The sequence below is a fragment of the Dromiciops gliroides genome, chromosome 5 (assembly GCF_019393635.1).
Source record: "Dromiciops gliroides isolate mDroGli1 chromosome 5, mDroGli1.pri, whole genome shotgun sequence".
Taxonomy (NCBI): Eukaryota; Metazoa; Chordata; class Mammalia; order Microbiotheria; family Microbiotheriidae; genus Dromiciops; species Dromiciops gliroides.
The window spans coordinates 254,001,713-254,025,889 of record NC_057865.1 but is presented as its reverse complement, the minus strand read 5'-3'; the positions used below and the strand labels follow the sequence as shown (position 1 = coordinate 254,025,889).

General features: G+C 36.8%; 1 protein-coding gene across 7 annotated transcripts in view; it reads left to right on the top strand.

The window, feature by feature from the left end:
* Nucleotides 1–24,177, top strand: part of PPP1R12A (protein phosphatase 1 regulatory subunit 12A) — a 183,153-nt gene that overhangs the window by 90,254 nt on the left and 68,722 nt on the right. For all 7 annotated transcript variants that reach the window (XM_043966758.1, XM_043966755.1, XM_043966759.1 and 4 more), the window contains 4 exons: nucleotides 2,911–3,029; nucleotides 15,745–15,904; nucleotides 18,562–18,706; nucleotides 24,027–24,101. In XM_043966758.1, coding sequence (XP_043822693.1) covers nucleotides 2,911–3,029; nucleotides 15,745–15,904; nucleotides 18,562–18,706; nucleotides 24,027–24,101 — 499 coding nt within the window. The remainder of the gene's footprint in view (nucleotides 1–2,910; nucleotides 3,030–15,744; nucleotides 15,905–18,561; nucleotides 18,707–24,026; nucleotides 24,102–24,177) is intronic.

Genomic DNA, 24,177 nt, shown 5'->3' with positions numbered 1-24,177 from the left:
CTGAGGGGTTAGTGAAGTGTGGAGAACTGACTGAGCCCAGAACTTTTAAGTTACATTTTGGTTTCTTTGTTTTGTTTTATGGGTTTTTCCTTGCTCTCATTTCTCACTGTTTTCAGAATAGCCGCCCATGACATCCATATCTTATCTACTTTCCTGCTTCTCATACTGCTGTGAGCTTGACAACCAGATAACAAAACTTATTTTTAGAGGTCTATAATAAGGTACAATAGATACCTCCTTTCGTTATAATAAAGCTGGCTTGTCCAAAACCTTTTTTTATCCTTCGGTCTCTTCCCTTGTCTCTGTCTCTCACTCTTTTCCTTGACTTTCTTTCTTTCTTTCTTTTTTCCTTGACTTTCTAAAAAAAGTAAGAGGAGGCTTTGTTATACGGGTCTCTCAGTTACTGTAGCTAGCATTTACACATAACATAAAGCTTTCAAAAATATTTTACACATATCATTGAATCCTTGAGATAACACTTTAAGAACACTTATCTTGGAGCAGCTAGGTAGTGCAGTGGATAGATCACCGGGCCTGAATTCAGGAGGACCTGAGTTCAAATCCAGCCTCAGACACTTTACACTTACTAGCTGTGTGACCCTGGGCAAGTCACTTAACCCCAACTGCCTCACAAAAATAAATAAATAAAAAGAACACTTATCTTACATTTAAGGAGTCTCACAAATTAATAATGCCTTGAGAAGCCTAATATTGACATAGGGAGAAAAAAACCCCAACATAACCATACATGCAACAGTTAAAGGGATGGATCCTGGAATTGTATGAATTTGCTGACTAGTGGAGTTAATTAGGATTGTGATTTAAAGGGAAGTTGTGCCAAAGTATAGAAGAAAATCATTTTCAGAATTCAGATTAATTAATTGGAATACAGCTGTTTCTAATTAAGTGAAGCCCTCTTCACATCTCCCTCTATGCTGTTTCATTTGAGAATCTCATCATCTCCCATGGATTTAGTTGTCATCTTTAATCTCCCTGTTCAACCCTAACCTCTCTGCCAACCTCTGGTCTTTCATTTCCAACTCTCTGTTGGGACATATCAGACTGGATGTCCATTGGAGGCAATGAAAGAACTACTGTTTTATCTTAAACTCAGTGTCCATCCCCCCCACAATCTTCCCCTCTTCCTTTAGACTTCCTTTTTGCTTTCTATGGTACCGTCATCCTTCTAGTTACCCAGATTTGCAACCTTGACTCCTCACTCTTCACGCCCTGAATCTATTCTGTTTCCAAGGTGAATCCATTTTCTCTTTGTAATCTCTCTTGTATATGCCCCTTCTCTCCTATAACACTGCCATCAGTCTAGACCAGACCTCATCACCCCCTGCCACCACAGTGCAACAGTCTGATGCTCTATTTATCTCTAAATTTATAATCTGTATGTCTCTTTGTACATAGTTGTTTGCATGTTACCTCCACCATTAGACTAGAAACTCTGAGAGCAGAGACTAATCCCCAGGGCATAGCGCGGTGTCTAATATATAGTATGTGCTTATTAAATGCTTGTTGACAGATTGACAGATACTATTATAGCTCAGTTATACTGAATTTATCAAAATTCACATGAGATACTCAGAAGTAAGGGATGAATACTTTGCCAAAGTGGCACTTAGTGGCTATTGGAAGAGACTTTAAACGGTTCTCTTTGCCAATCTTTTATTCAGTGTAGAAACCCTTTCAGCAGTGTCCCTGACAGATGGTCATTCAGTAGATTGTCAATGGGTATCTCCTTTGCCTATAAATTCATTATATTACAGAGAATCCCATTTAACAACTTTTATTATATATTTCTTCCTTGTGTGGCACTGCAGTCTGTCTGCTTTTAACTTACGCTTATTGGTCTTGGTTCTACCATCTAGAATAATTTAGACTAGATCCATTTTGTCTAAGATAAGTATTGAAATATTTTAAGACAGTGATCTGTTTCAGCTAAATGTTTACTTAGTTGGGTCTCCTAGGGCCTTTTAGGTAGAAAGTAAGATGAAAAGGCATGAATATAATATACAGGTTTAGAAAGTCTTATAGTCAGTATGACAAAGTAAGTAGTGATAGAATATTGTAACACAGTTCCTGAGTCTTGAAGAGTTTTAAATGGAATGGGGGGGGGGGGATGTGCAATGAGGGTTAAGTGACTTGCCCAGGGTCACCCAGCTAAGTAAGTGTCAAGTGCCTGAGGCCAGATTTGAACTCAGGTCCTCCTGAATCCAGAGCCAGTGCTTTATCCACTGCGCCACCTAGCTTTCCCCTAAATGGAAATTTTAATAGAGCTGGACAGAATGTCCTACAAGTCTTAGCACAGCCTTAAGCTTTTTTTGTTCAGTCATTTTTCACTTCTGTCCAACTTTGATGCACTTGTATCAACTCTTCACCGACCCCATTTGGGATTTTCTTAGCAAAGATACCAGAATGATTTGCCATTTCTTTTTCCAGCTCATTTTACAGATAAAGAAACTAAGGCAGAGAGGGTTAAGTGATTTGCCCAGGGACACACAGCTAGTAAGTGTCTGAGGCCAGATTTGAACTTTGGTCTTCCTGGCTGGGGGCCCAACACTATCCGCTGCACCAGTAGCTGTCTGCATTAAGCTTTAGGAACTTAATTAAAGCTGTGCAAAGATTAGTGGGATATTTCATATACACGCTTATGTATATGTTTATATATGCATGTTTGTATATGCACACATGTGCACAGTTTGTATATTTGTATATAATAGAATGTGTACATATATGTATGTGCAGACTTGTGTCTTTATACCCATGTATACATTCTTTTTATATTCTGAATATGTGTTTATATTGTTCCCTTTTTTAACCAGTTAATTTGATTTAGTCATTTTATTTTTCATTTCTTAATTTTTTAACTTTTTCTTAAGTGTCAATCTCTTTATTTTGCAGATTTTTAATTGGTCAAGGAGCACATGTAGGAGCTGTCAATAGTGAAGGTGACACACCTTTAGATATTGCTGAAGAGGAGGCAATGGAAGAGCTACTTCAAAATGAAGTTAATCGACAAGGTAATTTAAAGCAACACTCTCAAAACTTATTTTTCAGAGCTGTTTGCTAAGAAAATGACTAGACCATCCTATTGCCATATGTTCAGAAGGGCCTTGACATTTTATTTGCTCTGGAGATTGTAAATTCCTCTCAAATTTTCTAGTTATTCCAGAGAAATAATTAGAAAACTCTGTGAAGACAAATTGAGAGGTAGTGTGATATAGTCACACTATGTATAGATAGGTTTAAAATCAGGGTTTCCTTCACCTTCTCCTAGGCTACTCCTCATGGGGTAGATACAACACGGGATGCGGCAGTTACCGGTTATAAGTCACTCAGGAGCTGTGGCTCCCGTATCGGACTGCACAGCCACACTGTGGCCTGTGGCTCTTCAAGGAGCTCATCCATGGTTGTCGGTGACTGGTGGAGGCCTACTACTACTATATATAGATATAGCTCAAAATATATCAACCTATGATTATAGAGCTAATAAATTATAAAGGATAAAAATCCTTCAGTAGTTATTATGCCTGATTACCCAACTAATAAACATGATTTAGTGAGCAAGCCTTCATTTTCTTTTACATGCATAATCTTGAAATTTTTTAACTCCTTCATTATCTCTAAGTAAATTCTTCATGTTCTCTATCTCTTATCCTTAGAAGTAGCAAATTAGTCCAAAACTAACTGCTGTTTATTGAGCATTCAAAACCAGTTTTTTGAAAAATAAAAAGCATCGCATCATTTACCATTTGTGCTATTAAAAGTGTTAATTATATGTAAATTCCATTTTGGGTGCCCCTTCATTCCCTTTTCATGATAGTTAAGAATTTGCTTAGTGCTGGGGGGGGAAACTTTTAAAATTCATTATAATATTGCAGTCTTAATTTAATGGCCAAGAAGACATATTTGATTCTTTGGATGTTGGAGCTTTGACCCTCTTATTATCTTCTTCTTCTGAGGGTGTATTGTGGTCCACCTTTCCCCCAAAGAAGTTTTCGATGGTCTTCTGCTTTCTCTGCCTGCTCATGCTGGCTTACTGTTTCTTGGCTTTTTACTCCTTAAAGTGTAGCGCTGCTTCCCGGACACACCGTTCGTGCTACAGCGTGGCCCAGGGGGTGATTGGGAGACATATTTGATTCTTAGTATTCTGTTCCTCATTAGGAATATGATGACATTTTCAAATTTCTGTTCTAGATTGACAGGTACATTTATACAATTTACTTCACACGAGCTCAAAAGCCATTCTTCAGAGGGGCAGCTAGATAGTACAGTGGATAAAGCACTGGCCCTGGATTCAGGAGGACCTGAGTTCAAATCCAGCCTCAGACACTTGACACTTATTAGCTATGTGACCATGGGCAAGTCACTTAACCCTCATTGCCCTGCAAAAAAAAAAAAAAAAAAGCCATTCTTCAGGTTGTTGTCCTTATCTTTTTTATTGCCTACCTGTCTGATGATATTTTGTGCTGATAACAGGAATGGATAGGGCAGAATAGCAAAAACATAAGTGAGGGAGATTTTTGAGTAGAAAAGGATTTAAAGGCCTACAAAAGAGAGAAGGAAGGACAAGTAAGATGATTGATACAAAAGCATATGGTTATCATCTATCAGGTACATTGAAGATCTGAATATGATAAATTTTAGAAGGAATGCTAAGGACAAAAGGTTTGGGGGGGATTGTTTTTTTTTTTATTTTAAGAAGGTGTATTAGGCTGAGTGGCATGCAGCTGATATCTCACACACACACACACACACACACACACACACACACACACACACACACATACATATTGAGAGAAGGCAAAACTGTTCTGCCTTTCTTTGATTCTCTTCGTGGAGAATCAGCTTTGGACTGAAAATAAGAGAAGTAAAAAGGTTTTTTAGAGCCTTGCAAATTAAAGCAAATAGGAAGATAGTAAGAGCACCTAGTTTTCCTTAGTGAGTTTGTCACCAAGCCTTAAGGAACTGCATTCCAGGAATCTGAAAGAACTGGTGGTTGTGCTTTTTGAAAGATCATAAAAGGCAGAGAATACCATAAGATTGAAAGATAAATGTACTGATTTTCAAAAAAGGGAAATGAATTAAGTCTCCATCCTGTTGGCCAGCATGCATCACTTTTATTTATTTATTTATCTATCTAGCTATTGATTGATTGGTTGGTTGGTTGGTGAGGCAATTAGGGTTAAGTGGCTTGCCCAGGGTCACACAGCTAGTAAGTATCAAGTGTCTGAGGCTGGATTGGAACTCAGGTCCTCCTGACTCCAGGGCTGGTGCTCCATCCACTGCCCCACCTAACTGCCCCAGCATTACTTTTAATTACCAATAAAATTCTAGAAGATTTTTTAATAGGAATATTTAGTGCCTTTTTAGAAAAGGAATTAATAATGACAAAGAATAAGTATAACTTAATTTAAGAAGATAATGTACCAGATAAACCTTTTGCTTTTCCTTTTTTGACAGGCTTATTCCCTGCTAGTTCAAGGGAGTATTGTAGATATACTTTACCTAGATTTTAACAGAACATTTGATAAGGCCTCCGCAATGCTATTGGATATAAACAAATACACATCAGATGATTGTACAATTAAGTAGATTGTGATTAGATTGAATAAATATCACAGACTTGTCATTAATGTTTTAGTCAGCTTGGAAGGAGGTCTCTGATGAAACACCCCAGGGGAATCTTTGCTTGGTGTTAGACTGTTTATCATTTTATCAGTGGATAAAGTTAGAAATAACATACTTTAGCAAAATTATAGGTGAGATAAAGTTATAAATAATAGCTAACTGGATAATGGAAGCAGATTTCAAAACAAATTGACTACCTAGAGCATTGTGCTGAATTTAATCAAAAGTAATTTAATAAATGCCAAGATGAAATCTTACATGGATTCAGAAAATAAGTTTCTGAAATTAAAGATCAGAAAACTATGGCTACATAAGTTTGTTTAAATAAGATATTTGTGTTTTAGTGAACTTTAGTCTCAGCCAGAATTAATGGTGGCATATGACAGCCAAGAAAGCTGATGGAATCTTTATCTGAATTAAGAGAGGCGTAGTGAAGAACTATACCACAAAACAATTGGAAATTAATGTTGCGAAAGTGCAAAAAATAAGCATAAGACAAAAAGAGATTTGAGAGAAAATTGCTTTCTTCAATTTTCTAACTTTTGCAGAGATGGGAGGTCCCTTGATAAAGAACATTTTTTGCTAATTTTTTTATTTTCCTTTTTATTTAAAAAAAAAAAGTTCTATGGAGATTGTTTTCCAGGAAAGGATGCAGAGGGTAATTTAGGCAATATTTAAAAAATATCTATTAAAATATATTTTTAAAGAAAGGTCTAGTGTCTATGACTTTGAAGTAAGTGATGATCAAAAAAGAATATTTTGTCCTGATCGGGTCACAGCTTAAGAATTGTGATCAGTTCTGAGGATGGCTTTTGAGGAATGACACTGGTAACTCAGAGCATATGATGATTAAAGAACCATGTGAAAATCAGTTCAGAGAATTGGGGATGTTTAGTGGGAAGAAGAGAATGTTTGAGAGATTATCATAGCTATCTTCAAGTAGCTATTGCCTGAAATATTGAGCTGTTCTGACTGGCTCCTGAGCTGAGGTCAGAGATTGAAACAGTGAGTGAAAGTTGCCAACAGGCAGATTTCTGATTGCAAAGAAAAACTTCCTAAAAAGTAGAGCTATCCAGAAGTTCTTTGGTTTTCCTCTACTAGGTGTAGGTTCTAGGAGTTTTCTAGCAAAGCCCCAGTTAGGAGTTCTTTTTCAACATTTCATTAGACTATAGATAAGTTCTGAAATCTCTTTCAGTTCTCACATTCTGTGGTATTTCTCTCAGGTTTGATACATAAGGCTTTGGAAACTAATATAACTATAAATAGGTTTCTGTTCTAAATACAGCTCTTTCCTCTCCCTTTATTACTTAAAATCTGTAGCTCTCTGTCATTTCCTATTCCCGAATAGCTTTTCTAGTAACTCCCACCTGCTTATTGTTTTTTTTCATCAACAATGATTTAATACATTTCCTATATCCATAACTCATCAATAAGCAATTTGTCCATCAGTTGAGTGACAATTTTAGGATTCTCTTCTCTCCGCCCCCCCCCCCCCATCTTTTTCTAGTTCTCCGGGAAAGATGCTTTCCAATATATAATTGTACTGTTTCTTTCTTCTTCCTCCCAACTTTCTCATTTCCTCCTTTCTTTCTTCAGTCTGCTCTCTATTTGGATAAAAAGAACCCTTTTAAAAATGGGAGTTGCTCAGCAACTTTTGTTCATGCATGGTGAATTAAAGTGTATATTATATTAAAGTGCATAATATATTATGTTTACTGTGTAAGTTTAAACATTTTAAGGAGATTTTACTTGATATAGAAATCACCTGAGAAGGTTGAAATTTTGAATTCACCTAAAGATAGAAGAGGCTCCCCACCAAAAAAAATTTAAAAAGATAGAAGAGGCTGTTTCACTTCTATTTATTCAATAAAATAAATGATGATTCTAGATAAGACAAAGGTGCAATCAATAAGTATTTATCAATGCCTTCTCTGTGCCAGGCACTCTTCCAGACTATGGGATACAAGTACAAAAAATATAATAATCTGTACTCAAAATAAGCTTTTATTCTAATGAAGGGGCAGCAAGTACATATAAAAGTGTATATATATATACCATAAATATGAAGTTCCTAAGTATGTATACATAGTACATACAAAGCTGTTAAATATAAAATCATTTGAAAGACAAGGCTGTCGCAAGAAATCAGAAAAGTCTTCATGTAAAAGAGAGGGTGCCTCTACTCGGCCTTAAAGGAAGAGAGGGAGTCTGATATAGAGGTAAGGAGAGAATGCATTCCAGGCTGGAGGGTAGTGGGGACTACAGTGCAAAGGCACATAGACTGGAGATGCAGTGAGGAGAGGGGACAGAGAGATAAAAGGCCAGTTTCCCTGCAGTGCAGAGTGCCAGGAAGGGAGTAATATCCAGTGATACTCGGAAGGCAGCTTGGGTCCAGGTTGTGTAGTGTTTTAAAGCCAAACAGAGTTTATATTTCACTCTAGAGACAATAGGAAGCTAGTAGAATTAGTTGAGTAGGGGAGTCACATGGTCAGATCTGTGCTTAAGGAAAATTACTAAGGCAACACTGTACAGGATGGGTTGGAGTCTTAAGAGACTTGAGGCAAAAAGACCATTTGGGAGACTCTTGCAAGAATCAGATGAGAAGTGATGACAGCCTGAACTGAGGTAGTAACTGAGGGTAGAAAGGAGATGTTATAGAGGGAGAAATGATAAGGTGTGGCAACTGACTGCTATAATATAGTGAGTAAGGAGTCCAGGTTAGGGCTGAGACACTCAAAAGATGCTAGTGTCTTCAACAGAAATAGAAAAGTTTGGGAAAGGGGAAAAGAGTTTTAATGAAGTATTAAATATATTAAGATTTAACTATTTCTGCAACATGAGATTTAAAAATATCCAGTCGTCAATAGATGGTCATGGATGAAGCTTAGAAGAGAGACTAGGGCCGAATATATAGATCTGAGGATCATCTGCATGGCAGTGAAGCTAGTGAGAGAGTAGGGGAGAATCTTGGGGATTTCCCATATTTGGATGCCATGATGTAGATACCCAGTAGAGGAAACCAGACAGTAGTCAGACATGTAATAGGTGAAATAAGAGAGAGAAGTATTACAGAAACAGGGCAGAGGAGAGGATGGTCAGTAGTGTCTATTGAAGCAGGTAGGTCAAGAAGGACAAAAGGTCCTTGTGGAAAAAGCAAGATTTGCAAAAGACTGAGGAAGTGAGGAAGGACACTGAGGCCATGAGTGGAGGCAACATTTTCTAGGATTTTGTTTAAGAAGGGGAGTAGAGACATAGGATGCTAGTTTGAGTGGATGGTGGCATCTAGTGAAGGTTTTTAAGAATAGAAGAGATGGGGCAGCTAGGTGGCGCAGTGGATAGAGCACCGGCCCTGGAGTCAGGAGTACCTGAGTAAAATGTAGGAAATGCCCAGAGCTTTTGAGATGAAGAGACTAGGAGATGAGGGAGCTCACATAAAAGGGCCTCAATTTTTAGCTGGGGGGAGTTGCAAATGAAAAGATGTGGCAGTCTTAAGGAAGAAAAAGAAGGCTTATAGTACTTTTTTTTTTTTTGGGTGGGGCAGTGAGGGTTAAGTGACTTTCCCAGGGTCACACAGCTAGTGTCAAGTGTCTGAAGCCAGATTTGAACTCAGGTCCTCCTGAATCCAGGGCCAGTACTTTATCCACTGTGCCACCTAGCTGCCCCTACTTGTAGTACTTTTTATGAAGAATGAGAGAGGGAGCCATTTATGGTGGAATATAAAAGGACTTGTGTTGCAGGTCCAGTTGAGCTTGACTTTGTAACGTATACTCAGTCAGCATGATTATGGGATTTCTTCCAGCTTAATTCATCAGTTTGTGAGTAGGAGTGGAGGAGACAATTGGTGGAAGTAATCCAGAGTTGAGATTTGGCAAGAGACGAAAGATGGATAGAACAAAAAAGCAAAGGAATTTAAAAGTAGAATTGAAATGATTAACTATGGAGTTAAGGTTGGAGAGAGAAAGGAAAGGGAATTCAAGGTAATAATCTGAAAAAGTATTGAGGAGTGGAAGGGATGGAGGTCTTGATGAAAGTGAAAAGTAATGAACAGTATTAGAGGGATGAAGGATAAGGAGAAATGGAATGATAGTCATATAATAGGTAGGTATGTCAGAATTTCTAATAGGAAATGGAACACTTGGGGGTAAAGCAAGATCTGGACTTTGACCATCTTGTGTTTGTCTGTGGTGGAATAAAGGAGTCGGCCATGTGACATAAGGAGATGGAGGAATGGGAGATTAGGGAGTTTGATGGAGCATCTATATGGATATTAAAGGACAGGGGTTTGGGAAGAGAAAGGTGGTGAGCCAGGCTGAACTCTCAGAGAAAGGAGGGAAAATGATTTGTAAGTTTGTATACTCTAGCTACCAAAATTTTGATTGGGTGGAAAATTAAATTTTATTATGTTTAACTGGATGTGCTTACTTTTATCTGCTGTGTTATTAAAGATGTCTCCTTACTTTAAAAACAAAAACTTCAGTCAGCAAAAAATGGCCTTCTTTTCCTCTTATCCTCACCTCCCTAAATGAGAAAGAAAAATACCTGTTCCCCTCCCCCAAAATGATTTCATTTTGCACTCTGAGTCCTTCACCTCCCTATCAAGAGGTGGGTAGTATTTTTTCATTATGAGTTCTCAAATTATTCATTCATCATTATGCTGATCAATGTTCCTAAAGTTCTTTCAGGGTTGTTAGTCTTTATAATATTGTTGTTTTATAAATTGCTCTCCTGAGTTCACTCACTTTACTCTGCATCAGTTCACACAAGTCCTCCTAGGTTTCTCTGAAACCATCCTCTCTATCATTTCTTAGAATACAATCGTATTCTACTTACCTTAACTTATTCAGCTGTTCCCCGATATATGGACACTCCTTCAGTTTCTCATTCTTTGCCTCAGCAAAAAGAACTAGAAATATTTTGCATATCCTTATTTATTTTTTTTTTTTTAGTGAGGCAATTGGGGTTAAGTGACTTGCCCAGGGTCACACAGCTAGTAAGTGTTAAGTTTCTGAGGTCGGATTTGAACTCAGGTACTCCTGACTCCAGGGCCGGTGCTCTATCCACTGCGCCACCTAACTGCCCCTGCATATCCTTATTTAGAGTGTTTTCTAAGGACTAACTCCTTTAATTTGCCTTCCATCTTTAAGTAAAATGTCGTTTGGCTTCTACTTGCTCACCTGAATTCTGTGAGATAATTTTCCCTTGTCTTCCTCTTCTTCTCTCCACTCCCAAATGGATTCTTTTCCCTGCTCTTTACATTCTTTTTTGTAGATCACAACAACCACTCCCAGACCTTCTGTTTAATTGGACTCCCTCTATGACTCCTAATGATGATAGGATTCTGCAAGGACATATGTAAATGTTATTAAAATGTAAACAGTTTATTCCTTATTTAGTCTCTTAGGATTGTTTATTTGTATTTGTCTTGATCTTTACAATTTCTATGACTCTCTGGTCTTTTCATCAGAAATACTTGGAAGTACTCTTTCATTGAAGATACAATTTTTTCCCCTTTAGAATTATACTCAGTTCTACCGGATAAGTTATTCTTGGTTGTATACCTAAATAACCTTTGTCTTCTGAAATATTACATTCCAAGTTCTCTGCTCCTTTTTAGAAGTGTCTGCTTTGATCTCAGTATTTGAGTTCTTTTTGGTGACTTGTATTTTTTCTTTAACCTGGAGCTCGTACTTTCTGGATTGTTGCTGTAAGATTTCTGGAAGTTTTTACTTTGGAATTTCTTTCAGGAGGTAGCAGGTGAATTCTTTCTCATTTAACTTTGTCCTTTGGTTATAAAAGATCTGGACATTTTTCTTTTAAGATTTCTGTTATCTAGTCCCCATAACCCACCCACCCCTTTTTTGGTGATGGCTTTTAAATTATCTCTCCTTGATTTGTTTTCCAAATCAATTGTTTTTGCTGTGTTGAGTCTTAAATTTTCTAAAGGTAGCTAAGTTGTTCAAAGGATGGGGTGCTGGACCTAGAGTCAGGAAGACCTGAGTTAAAAAACAGGCTGACATCTACTAGTTATGTGGACCCCTGAGCAAATCATTTAACCTGCCTCTATCTCAGTTTCCTCATCTCTAAAACGGGGATAATAATAGAACCTGCCTTTCAAGTTGTTATGAGGATCAAATGAGGCAGTATTTGTAAAGAGTTTAGCATAGCATGTAGGTGTTTAACAAGTACTTTCCTTCCTCTCTCCTCCATTCTTCCCCCTCCCCTTCCCTTCCCTCCTTCTTTTTTATGAATTAGCATTTAAAAGACTGGGAAAGTGATGCATGAAAAGGATATGTGTCCTTCCAAATGCATTCCATTCTGGTTTGGGGTTTTTTTTTCTTAACTATGACCAAATCATTTGAGTCTCTAGAATGTTAGTCTCATGCCTATGAAAAATTGAACACTACATTCTTTGAAGAATTTAAGCTCTCCATGGGGTGTTATCCCCTGGCTTCTTTGTGAGAAGTAGAATGAAATACTATCAAGGATGTCTCTCACCTCAATATTGAGAATGAAAGACAGCAGATGGACAGCTCAGGTTATTGAAAAAACCAGAAGGAGGACTTCAGCACAGCTAGTATATTGTCCATGAAGAGTTTAGTTAAAGGAATGAACGAAACTCCTACTGAATAAGGAGCCCTTGAATTGCTGTGATCTGCGTTGGTAGAATTAGTGTAGATCCAAATGAAGGTCAGGGTTTATCATTCCACAGTTGTTCACGTCCTCCCTCCCTTCTTATTCATCTTGTAAATTTTCTGTACATGCTATCTCCTGTCAGAATGAGGGTCCATGAGAATAAGAAGTTTCGCTTTTGGCTTTGTACTTAGTACTTAACACAGTGCTTGGCATATAGTAAATGCTGATTGAATAAATGATCATAGGATTATGGATTTAGAGCTGAAAGGAACCTCAGGATCTATCTAGACCAACCCTTTCATTTTATGGATGAGGATACTGTGGGCCCATAAGGACTAAGTGACTTTTAGTCATTTAGCAAGTGACCGAGGCAAGCTTTGAACCCGGGTTTTTGTGACAAGTCTCTAGCACCCTTAAGTCAGAAAGCATCAGCTGTCTATTATATACACTAGCCACTGTGCTTCTGCACCAGGAATGCAAAGAAAGGCAAAAACAAACCATGCTTTTTAGGAGCTGACAGTCTCATGTGTTAGTTAGTGTGCAGACACCTACATCCAGGATACACTGGAGCTCATCTCAGGGGAGGCACTAGCACAAAAGAGAATTCAGTACCTTCAGTACAAGTGCTGTGCTAGGCCTGCTCTGGCAGTAGAAGTAGAAAACAGACAGTCCTTTTAAGTCAAGTTTGGCTTGACTTACCCTGCAGTGGGAGGCCAGGTCACAAGGCCAAGTGGTCTTTAGGGTGTTTCTTGAGGGCAGATAGATCGCTGTGCCTGGGTATCAGAAGAGTGTATCAACAGAATAGATGGGCAAAGCTCAATGAGGTGAGGCATGTAGGATGGTAAGGCCGCATACTTATCCATTTTATCAGAAAGATTGTAGCTAGAAGCTTCTTGCACATCCAGGAATAGCCTGTTGTCCGGGGATGGGGGGTTGGGGGGGGATGGGGATGGCCAAGGAAGAAAGGTGGATCTGAAGAAGACTGGATTCCAACTGTTGAGAAGTAGGGAATGCACCTCAAGGTCATGGTGAAATTAATCTCACTTTTCTCATGGGTGTGAAGAAGCATGGCCTGTTGATGAGACAGGTCAGCATCTGGCTGGGAGAGAAGGGGGAAAGGGGAAGGGAAGGTTAGTTGGTCGGTAGAACATATCTTGAGTTCTTGACAATACAGCCACAGGGTGCCTGTCCCGAAGGGCCTTCCAGTGCCCTGTTGAGTTTGATTTCTCAAAGTGTTAAGTATTTGGTTTAATATCATTTCCCACCTTGCTATTTAAAGTGTTTTTGTCATTTTTTCTTTCCAGAATGAACATCTGAGCAGAGGTTGAAGGGAAGGATTAAAAAGGCTACTTGCAACTAAAATGTTTAATTAGCTTTAAGGGTGGTTATGACAAGAAATGTCTGGCATCTCAAACCAATTACCCAGAGAAACTTTTGATCCCATCTAAGAGGATGGGATTATTTCATAGAACCTCTGTTGGATTTAAACTATTACTAAACTCAGAAAATAAAAGGACATAGGAGGCCACCTAGACCAACACATGTTTGAACAAGAATCCCCAACAAACCTTTGCTTTTTGAGATGATTCTGTTAGGAAGGTTTTCCTTATGTCAAACTAAAATCTAACTCTTTCCCACTCTCTTCATTCTACCACTGCTGTCTGGGCCCAAGCCAGGCTAGTCTTCTTATGACAGCGATTTCAAGTTAGCTGTCCTTTGTGTCTCTTCTAGGTCTTCTCTCTACCAAACATCTACATTTACTTCATTCAGTCCTATTGTGGCATAAAGGCCTTTCAATCCTCCTGGCTGTCATGGTATTCCCCTGCTTACCATTGTCTTTCTGTATATGTCGTTCCCAGAATGGATCATAATTCTCTAGATGTGATCTGTTCAAGTCAAATTTCAGATGATCATCCATCATTTTTAAAATCCTGGAACATGAAACTTCTCTTAATACACCCTAAACTTTCTTTAGCTTTCTTGAATGCTGTGGCATACAGTTGATTCCTCATGAGTTTCCATCCACAAGAAACCAAAGCTCCTTTTTGTACAAACTGTTATATATCCTCCCTGGGCAAGGAGAAAAGCAGCACTGGAACTCAGGGTATAAATCAAGAGTGGATGTGTAGATTTATCAGTGATCATGTGCAGGAACTGTCTCCTTTGTATTTCTGCCCCTAGTGCTTCATACAGTACTTGACACACAGTAGAGCCTTATAGTAAAATCTATATTTTGTGAGCCAGAAGACTAAGATGTTGTATTGGGTAAGCCAGCTAAGAAGTGGTAAGATAAGATGAAAAACAAGCTGAGGAGAGGAGATAATATCAAAAAGGGAGAGATTGGTCACATCAGGTGTCAGCGAAGGATCAAGGTAAAGGACTGAGATTTTAAAGATTTCATCAGTAACACCTGAGAAGTGTGAAAGAGTAGGTGGTTTATAGAGTAGGTTGAAATGGAGACAGAAAGTATAAACTTTTCTCAGTCTTATTTAGGGGGAATTATAGCTTGAAGGAGATGGCACAAAAATAGGATTTTTTTTTTTCCTTCAGGATAAGGAGACTTGAGTTAGGATAGGAAAATGAGCCAATAGAGAAAGATAGATTGAAGATGAGAGAATATGAGATGGAACAAGGTCCTGGAGAAAATCGAAGGTGATACAGAGCTCACAGGAGTATGAGTTAACCTTATTTAAGGTTGGTCAATCTATCTACTGAGAGTAGAGGATGGGGACACTTTAGAATGGATAGAGGAGGTGAAAGAGGCCTTAATACTATATCCTCTTCCCCTGTGGGTCATGCTTCCCTTACTTTTCCTCATGTCTTATATTGCTCTTCTGTCTACTTCACTTGATTGGCCTTTCTACGGAACAGTCTTAATCCCCTCAGGTAAGTAAGAGGCCAAAGTATTTATTCAGAGGGAAAGAATATTTTCATGACAAACAGAATTCAGATATTTAGCTAGTGCCTACAAAGTGAAAAGTACTATGCTAGGTATTGGAAACCCAAAGGAGAAATTACATTGAAACACTGTATAATAAGATTGGAAGATAAAATCCATACATAATTAAAATACCATAACAAGCATAAAGACAAATAGAGGACAAGGGCAAGATAATTTTTGACCAGGAAAAGGGTTGAGCCATTGCCAAAAATACAGAAGTCAGAGTTTTTTGTTTTGGAGTTTGTTGGCTATTTCCAAGTGGACATTTAGAGACATGGGACTAGAATTTGGGAGGATGGTCAAAGCTGGTGTAGTCTTGAGGAAGAGATGATAACACTATCTTATAAGTAATTCTGTAATGCCTCTGAACCACCACCCCCCCCCCCCACACACACACACACTTGTTAGTAAATTGACAGTTTGATTCCTCTTAAACGTGAAACATTTTTATTTGGTTTATTTTAGCATAAAAACTTGGTTAATGTAAGTAAAATTGAAAATCATTTTTTCCCTCCTCCCACCTGCTTTAGGGGTCGATATAGAAGCAGCCCGTAAAGAAGAAGAACGAATAATGCTTCGGGATGCAAGACAGTGGCTCAATAGTGGCCACATCAATGATGTTAGACATGCAAAGTCTGGTGGTACTGCCCTCCATGTAGCAGCCGCCAAAGGCTACACAGAAGTTTTAAAGTAAGTAATGTTTCCTTAAAGAGCAGGGCATTTTTTTCCTATGCTAATAATAATGCTTTCATCTTCTTATTTTTTATCTTGATCCCAAGTATTGGTCTCCCTTCTCCCCCAAGTGTTGTTCTGAAGAAACTCTTTAAGGGTTATTTAATGCCCTTTTTGTTCAAGTTGGAGAACAAATATGTTTTGATGTGACTTTTTTCTGAAATGTATACACACATATATACTTGTGTGTATGTTTTTTTTTCTTTAGTTTCCAGTTAAGTTTTTCTACTGTATTTTTGTACTTTTTAAATTAACATGAAAGTCACTTAAAAGTAAGAACACATCTATCAGGATAGAAAATTTCTATTCAACTTCATTAGAAAGTTCACAGAGTGTCATTTTAATTATTGTTTTGGGCTTTATCAGACAAAAGAGCTAACTGTTATGTAAAGGTGTAAGACATTTCTGATGGGCTTGGTGAATTTAGGAATTTATAAATCTTTACATTGTTCATGTACTATGAACTTCAGGTATTTTTCCTATTTTACAAATCAGAAACTTGAAGCTCAGTCCCTACAGGAAGCCTATAGCAGAGCTTACATGAAGCAGTAGTTTCTTGATTAAGAAGTCCTTGAGAATGAAACTTAGCCATATTTAAAATACTCATAAATCATGTGATGCAGAGCTTTCTGTCTACATCTGCAGAAAAAACCTTCCGCACACAGATTCTACTTGGCTCTGAAGGTAGAGTTGGGTATACCTCTACCAAATGTTTCTGTTGCTTCCTTTCTGTACTCTTTTCTTTCTTTGAAAATCCATGTATCCCTCACTTAACATATCCATTGCCCTTCTTGTCCTTTTACCTTCTCCCGTTATCAGAAAGAGAATTCAGGTCCATAGCTCCTGGTTGTTCCTTCCAAAGCTATTTTTTTCTTTTTTACCTTACTGCTCTACTACACTATTTCAGTAGCCTCTTCCTTGTATTCTTCCTTCCAAGACCCTCTTTTCCTTAATTCACCTTGCCTTTACTCTTGTCCTAGCCTCCCCCAGACACATACTTTATATTTCCTAGAGTGGATGATCTTGTTTTAATTAATATATAGTGGGTTTTTGTACTTTAACCTTCCTTCTGATATATGTGTCTACCTCTCATGTGATTTCTACCTTTACTTATGGAGTTCCCAACACAGAAATGTCTTGAAAATGTGACTTAATGGGAATATTTTCATCACTTGATATTTGTTTGGTTGTACTAAGAGATAGGAAGAATTATTCAGTAATCCAGCAGTCTTTTGTTAAGCACCTACTATTTGAAGTGTATTTTTAGGCCATAAATTAAGTTCTTGAAATGTAAATGAAGGGTTATACCTTAGATATCACTGCCACCTCCTGTAGGTAAAAAGAAGGACTTCTCAAGCTCACAGCATGGAAAGTGAGGTAAAGGTTCATCAGTTTGGTTTTTTTTTACTATTACTATTATTGTTATTATTAAAATGTTTAGTGTTTGTGTGTTGAGCTGTTCTGCCTGCAAGTTATAGGCCTGTTCTCTGCCTTCTAGGAGCTTAACATTCTAAAAACAGGTAAGACTGATGCCTATATACAGTTAAAGGGGCATGCTAACAATTTTTGCAACTCTGCATTTTATTAAAATTATTACTGATATTCTAGTAATGTTGGTTAGAATCTCTTGCTTTCTACTACTGCTCTAGAGTGAAATAAAAATCCTTTCATATTTTTAAAAACTTTATGAAGAAATTGTCATGTTTCCCTCAAAAATTTCCTGTGTAAAATAAAATGTAATCGTAAAGGCAACTATATAGTATAAGCTGTTTCTCTTATCCTATAAGACCACACTAAATCTTTTTTTTCAAGTGTATACTCCAAAATCTATACATCATAAAAAATAAAATTTGTTCAGTCATGTCTGACCCTACACAACTTGGAGTTTTCTTGGCAGAAATACCGGAGTGGTTTGCCATTTCTTTTTCCAGCTCATTTTACAGATGAGAAACTGAAACAAACAGAGCTAAGTGACTTGCCCAGAGTCATACAGCTAGTAAATGTCTGAGGCCAGATTCAACTCAGTTCAATAAGTTTTCCTGACTCCAGGGCCAACACTATGCAGTGTACCATCTAGGTGCCCTGTAGTAAATAATTGTTTAGTATATAGAAAATAGTATATAATTGTGTATAATCAATAGTAAATAATTATAAATAAAATTTGCCCTGTAGCAAATAATGTGTGGACAATTAGAGAAGCTTACCACCTTAAATCAGATTTGTGGACAGATTAATTCGCTACTTGGCTCAGACTAGGAAAACTAGATTCGCCCTAAGAAAATTCTCATATAAAAATAATAGTAGTAATAAAATTTTTCATACTAAACTCATATATCAGACCTAGTAGACAATGAAAATGAAATTGTATCCGCCACAGAATAATACTTCATTTTGTCAATTTAGGATCTCTTCTTCCAGGGTTGCTCTTAACTAATTTCTGCCTGTCCCAGTTTAAACATCACATGAGAAAATGTTGAAATATGAAAAGCAAAGTAGTTAGCCCCATCCTATTGCCCGACTTTGACTTAATGTGCATGAAATCAAATTGATGATCAGCTTTAAAAATTCCCAAAGTTAACTTATTGCCTCCCTAATTTGTTATATGATTTCTTTAGACTCTTACTACAGGCAGGCTATGATGTAAATATTAAAGATTATGATGGCTGGACACCTCTTCATGCTGCAGCTCATTGGGGTAAAGAAGAAGCCTGTCGCATTCTAGTGGACAATCTTTGTGATATGGAGATGATCAACAAAGTGGTAAGCTATTGAAACGTGCACGTTTTAGTGTAAGAAATGTAATCGTACCTTCGCAAGTGATATACAAAAATACATGGATGGTCCAATTCATTTTTGTGTCGTACTTTCAGAATTAATAATCACAGGTGTTTGGCCTTTTTTGGTTAGAGAGAGTGAATTTCCTAAATTTGTATTTGTTTTGAGTACCTTATATGATCTGTTTCTGACCTTTTTCTGAAGAAAAAGAAACATTATTTTGAGATCAATGTTCATTATAGTTTCTGGTAGGTCCACTAATACAATAATCCTATAGCTTAAAAGAGGAAGTTAGGAGATTCTGGGTTTTTCTTTTTCTTTTTTTCATTCTTCATCCTTCACTGTCGCCATTAACTCTCAAATTGTTCCTTATTTAGGATGGATTAAATATCAAAATATACATTTTATTGCTGTCATGTTTATTGATAATTGGGGCACAGACATTTTTACATATACATAAAAAGATCAACATACATATTTTTGTTCTGATGCTTTCTAATGGGCATTATTACTAATTCTAGTTACTAGGTAGTAAGCTAAAATAGCAGAGCAGAAAGCCCCCCTGACTGAGTGAATTACTCATAGACCCAGTCTACTAACACTAACCACTTACTAGTTATAATAGACAAATCATTAGCATTTCTAAGCCTCATTAAAATTTTTTTTAAAACAGAAACATCTACCCAGTCTAATTTTCAGAGTAGTTTTGAGGCTCAGATGTGAAAATGTATATGCAAATGCTATAGAAATATTTGAAAAGATATTGCTGTAGTACTTCTCAAGTGCACTACCTTAAATCAGATTTGTGGACGGATTGGTCAGTAGCTGGGGCAGACACAGCTGCTCCTTCCTCCTCTGAATTCTGGCTGCTGTGGATGAGATCCCCTATGTGTGTGCATGTGTCTCTATCTGGTTTCGAGTTTGTCTCTCTTAGATTCATTTCCCTCTAATAATGATGGCATTTTTCAGTGGTTCATGGAAATATTGCAGAGTTATACATATTTTTAATTAGGCATTTAGGATCTGCTGGCACAAACACCCCCCACACCCACCAGACAAAACAAACTCACACTTATAAACATTTGTTTAGAGATTTTATGTAGCTCCCTCCTAAGGTTTCAGACTTTTGTGATCTTCTCTTCATCTTCTTGCTCTGACATCATTGAAAAACTTGTGATATTTGAACTAGCTTCCTACTAGTTCCCTTTTTTGTACTATTAGTTACCAGTAGCACCAATGCACACTTACCTGCATGCTGGTGTCAGAGTGTCTCAGCTATCCTGTTCTAAGCTATGTACTTTGAACATATAACTTTCTATTTACTGAATTGAACTGAACTATCTTTGATTCCCCAACTTTCAAAATAGGAATTGCTGGTTCCACTGCAGTGATAGAGTAGAAATGACTCAGCATACACATTTTACCATATCTCTTGCTTTTAGAAATGTCACAGAAAGACAAAACTGAACATCACACTATTCTATACTGATAGTTCACTTAACAACTGCTTATTAAGCATGTATTATGTGTACAACATAATGCTTGGCATTCAGGATTGAGAGATTAAAAACACATAGCACCTGCCTTAAAGGAATTTATGGTCCATAAAACCCTCCTCCCCCTCTCCATTCTCTCCCTCTCCCCAAATAAATAAAAAGACTTTGCATATCATCTCAGAAAGCTACTTACTTACTGATGGATTAATAGTACCAGTGATTTTATATTACTGGGAATAGTAATAGCTCACTTCATATAGTGTTTTAAGATTTACAAAGAAGTTCCTTACAGCCCTTGGAGGTTGATGGTTCTAATTATCACCATTTTATAGATAAGAAAACCAAGGTACTGAGACATTAGAAGCATTGTGTGACAGATTATTCAGATTAATTTGTATTTTTGTTTAAAATAAACATTATGCCCTTCTAAGTCTCAATTCTGTTATTTACTTTTTAATCACTTCAGGGGGTTTTGTTTTTTTTTTAATTTCATTGGGCTTTTCTGTGGTTTTTATAGATAATTTTGTATTATAACAATAAAACCGTATGTTTCTGTAGCACTCTAGTTATCAAAACATAAATCACTTTTTGTTGTGTCAAGATAAGCTCATCTTTTTGGTGTTGCATATGAATTTGCAGTTTTTCTTCTATACTTCTGTAACGATACAGTAAAGATTTTTGCCACACTTAAAAATCACATGGACTCTGGAAAGTTTATATAAATGTTTTAGCAGCAACAAAAGTAAGTAACTGGTTTGGGAATGTGACTTTGAAAAACGATTTAAAAAACCACACATTGTAAGATTTACAAATCATTTTTTCCTGACTTCTATATGTGAATGGAAAAAAGATATACTTTGTTTTTAAATATTTGGAAACCTTTTGCCTATCTTGGATTCCTAACTTAAATGTCTTATGGATGTATAACTTTAAAGCTATGGTATCACAATTGATTATTTTGATATTTTAATAAATAGAAGAATTATTTTGCTGTGATGTACCTAGAATATATACTATCCATTCTGCTACGAATTTTTGTTTTTGCCCATAAACAAATTATACAACAATGAGTGTGCATTTTTTATGGTGTCATGAAGACTTAAATTAGTTGCAGAATTATTTTGTCCATACTATTAAGGGACATGAGGAATTTTATTTCTTTTAAGTTAAAAGGAAATCATTCCTCTTTTTTTTAGAGGTGTTAGATTTAGAGATGAGTTCTATGTCTGACTCTACCACCTGTTGGCACTGTCACCTTGAGCAAGTCAAAAGTGTGTAATACCAGGCTCGCTCACTTTTGTTGTGACAAAATAAATATACAAATGTGAGACTATTAAGAGTAAATTAAAGGGGCAGCTAGGTGGCGCAGTGGATAAAGCACTGGCCCTGGATTCAGGAGTACCTGAGTTCAAAAAGTAAATTAATAAAATAGAGTTAGGCTTTGTAGAGTGAGACCTATCAGATAATGTTATGTAATTAGGCAGAATTTCTTTTAAGCAGTCTCACTTTCAAGACAGCACCTCAACATAGTAGATGATTTAGTAATTCTCATCTTCTCCATCCAGACTACTTATATATCCTCCTGGCTTATCTTGCCAATAGTCTTAAATATTAATAAATCAATCGTTCCATAGTGTGATTCTTTTTTTTTTTTTTTTTTTTAGTGAGGCAATTGGGGTTAAGTGACTTGCCCAGGGTCACATAGCTAGTAAGTGTTAAGTGTCTGAGGCCGGATTTGAACTCAGGTCCTCCTGAATCCAGGGCCGGTGCTCTATCCACTGCGCCACCTAGCTACCCCCATAGTGTGATTCTTTTAAAACAATGTTTAATTGGTAGAGCAGAGTAGTTTTAAAAGGTTGTTGAGTCACATGATGTATGTTATTTGACAAGTACTAGGTTTATAAATGTCCTGTAGACTATTTAGAGTGCATGTCTAGGCTCATAGGTTAAATTGATAGATTTTATTTTTTCCATGTTCACAGCCTACATTTTACTCTAGTTTTTATTCTCTATCAGCTGCTGTTTGCAAAGTAGACTCATTTGTCGAGGGAAAAAGTGAAAAGAAAGGTTAGTAAGGTGGCCACATTTTTTATCCTTAAAAAGGAATACCCCTAGTAAATAAAACAACACCTTCCTATTTAATTCAATATTTGTTTATTTTATTTTTGAGTGGGAGTGTTGACAGATGCTTCAAACTATATTATTAGTAGTGATGTAAAAATTCCATTGGATCCTGGGGATTAGGAGCTGGGTCTTATAGTTCAGGTTCAGTTACAATTTGACCTTGAAAAGTTCTTTGAACCTCATTTTCTCCATTTGTAAAAGAAGGAAATTAGACTAAACGATATCTAAAACTCTGACCACGCTGGACTATTCTTATTCTGATTCTTTTAACTCTTTTGCACAAATAATCCCTTTCTTTTACCAAGCTCATTACAAAGCCAAAATTTAAAAATCAGTAGCTCTGAACAGAGTTTTTTCATCAAAGCTGCTTTAAAAAGCATTCGTTTATAGCACTGAATCTATGGAGACAATGTAGAATAATAGCCAGTCAGTTGAAGGAAAACATTCTATTTAGAATATCTAGGATAACTATAGGCCCAAATTGAAATTTTCCATTTGTTCAAGAATATACCATTTATGTGGAAACTACCTTTGACTTTCAGTACTAGAAACTGAAAAAGAAACAAATACTTTTCTTACCCTGGGCCAAGAAAGAAGGGGAAATGCTGGCTAGACCAGTAAGCTCATCTGGCACAACAAAATTCAATAGCAATTTTTATAGGTGAAATTAATAGTGAGTTCCCTCTAACCCAAACTCATTTTTATATCCTTTTTCAATACAAGTATTTGCATGTTTTCAAATAAATACAGGTAGAATATTGCTTTTGTGAAGTATAAGCAGAAAATTTCATTTGTAATTTGAGATATATTTATGTATACCCTGACTTTGACCACAACAGGAAGTGTATGTCCTTTCCAAAGTCACATTAATTTAATTTGGGAATTTTCCATATAGTCACATTCTGATTACAATTTGAGTTTTCTAATATCTCTGAAGCTTGAACTGCTTTTTCATATAATATTGTTTTCCATTTGAAAAAGCACTGGTTCTGAGACTTAATCATGTCTTTGTCAACATATAGCTCATATCCTTGTATAGCATGTCCATTTTCTTAACGAATGAATTTTTTGTCATTCTGGAAACTTGTATTAATTAGTGTGACTGTAAATAGGACTGATGCAGGACAGCAAAGCAAAGTATGTAGACTGTTGGGTCAGTGAACAGAAACAGGATGACAGATTATTTTCTGAATATTTTTTTAAAACTTGATGAGTTGTGGTTTCTGAAGCTACAGCTTATTTAGAAAAGTGAAGAATAGGGCAGTGCCGTTACCTGCTCCATAGTTCGTGTGGATTGCATTTTTTAGACATTTCATTTTTAAGCCTGTTATGGTTTGGGCACTTCGCTATCAAATGGGTGTGCTCACTCTCCTTGCCCAGCCACATGAAGACAGAAAACAACCAATGTGAATGCATTTTTGCACGCACACGTGCACACGTATGTACATATGTACATGCGTATACATCCATACATGCACCCGAATAGATGTAGCAGGTGTTGAGTGGGAATAAAGGGGGAGTTATAGGAGCTTAGCTTCTCCCATATATAGGATTGTAGCTGGGCAAACATCCCCTGGGGACACAATTCTTGGTCATTTACTCAAGCACGTGGGTGACTTTTGGTATAATTATAAAGAAAATAAATGTTATAATATGTTAACTTTTTAAAATATTTCCCCACGTAGGGTCAGACTGCCTTTGATGTAGCAGACGAAGACATTCTAGGATATTTAGAAGAACTGCAAAAGAAACAAAATCTGGTATGTTTAAGAGTTCTATAAAACATATAGATAATTTGCTTAGTTTTAAACGGTAAATGTTAGCAGTTTTCCTTTC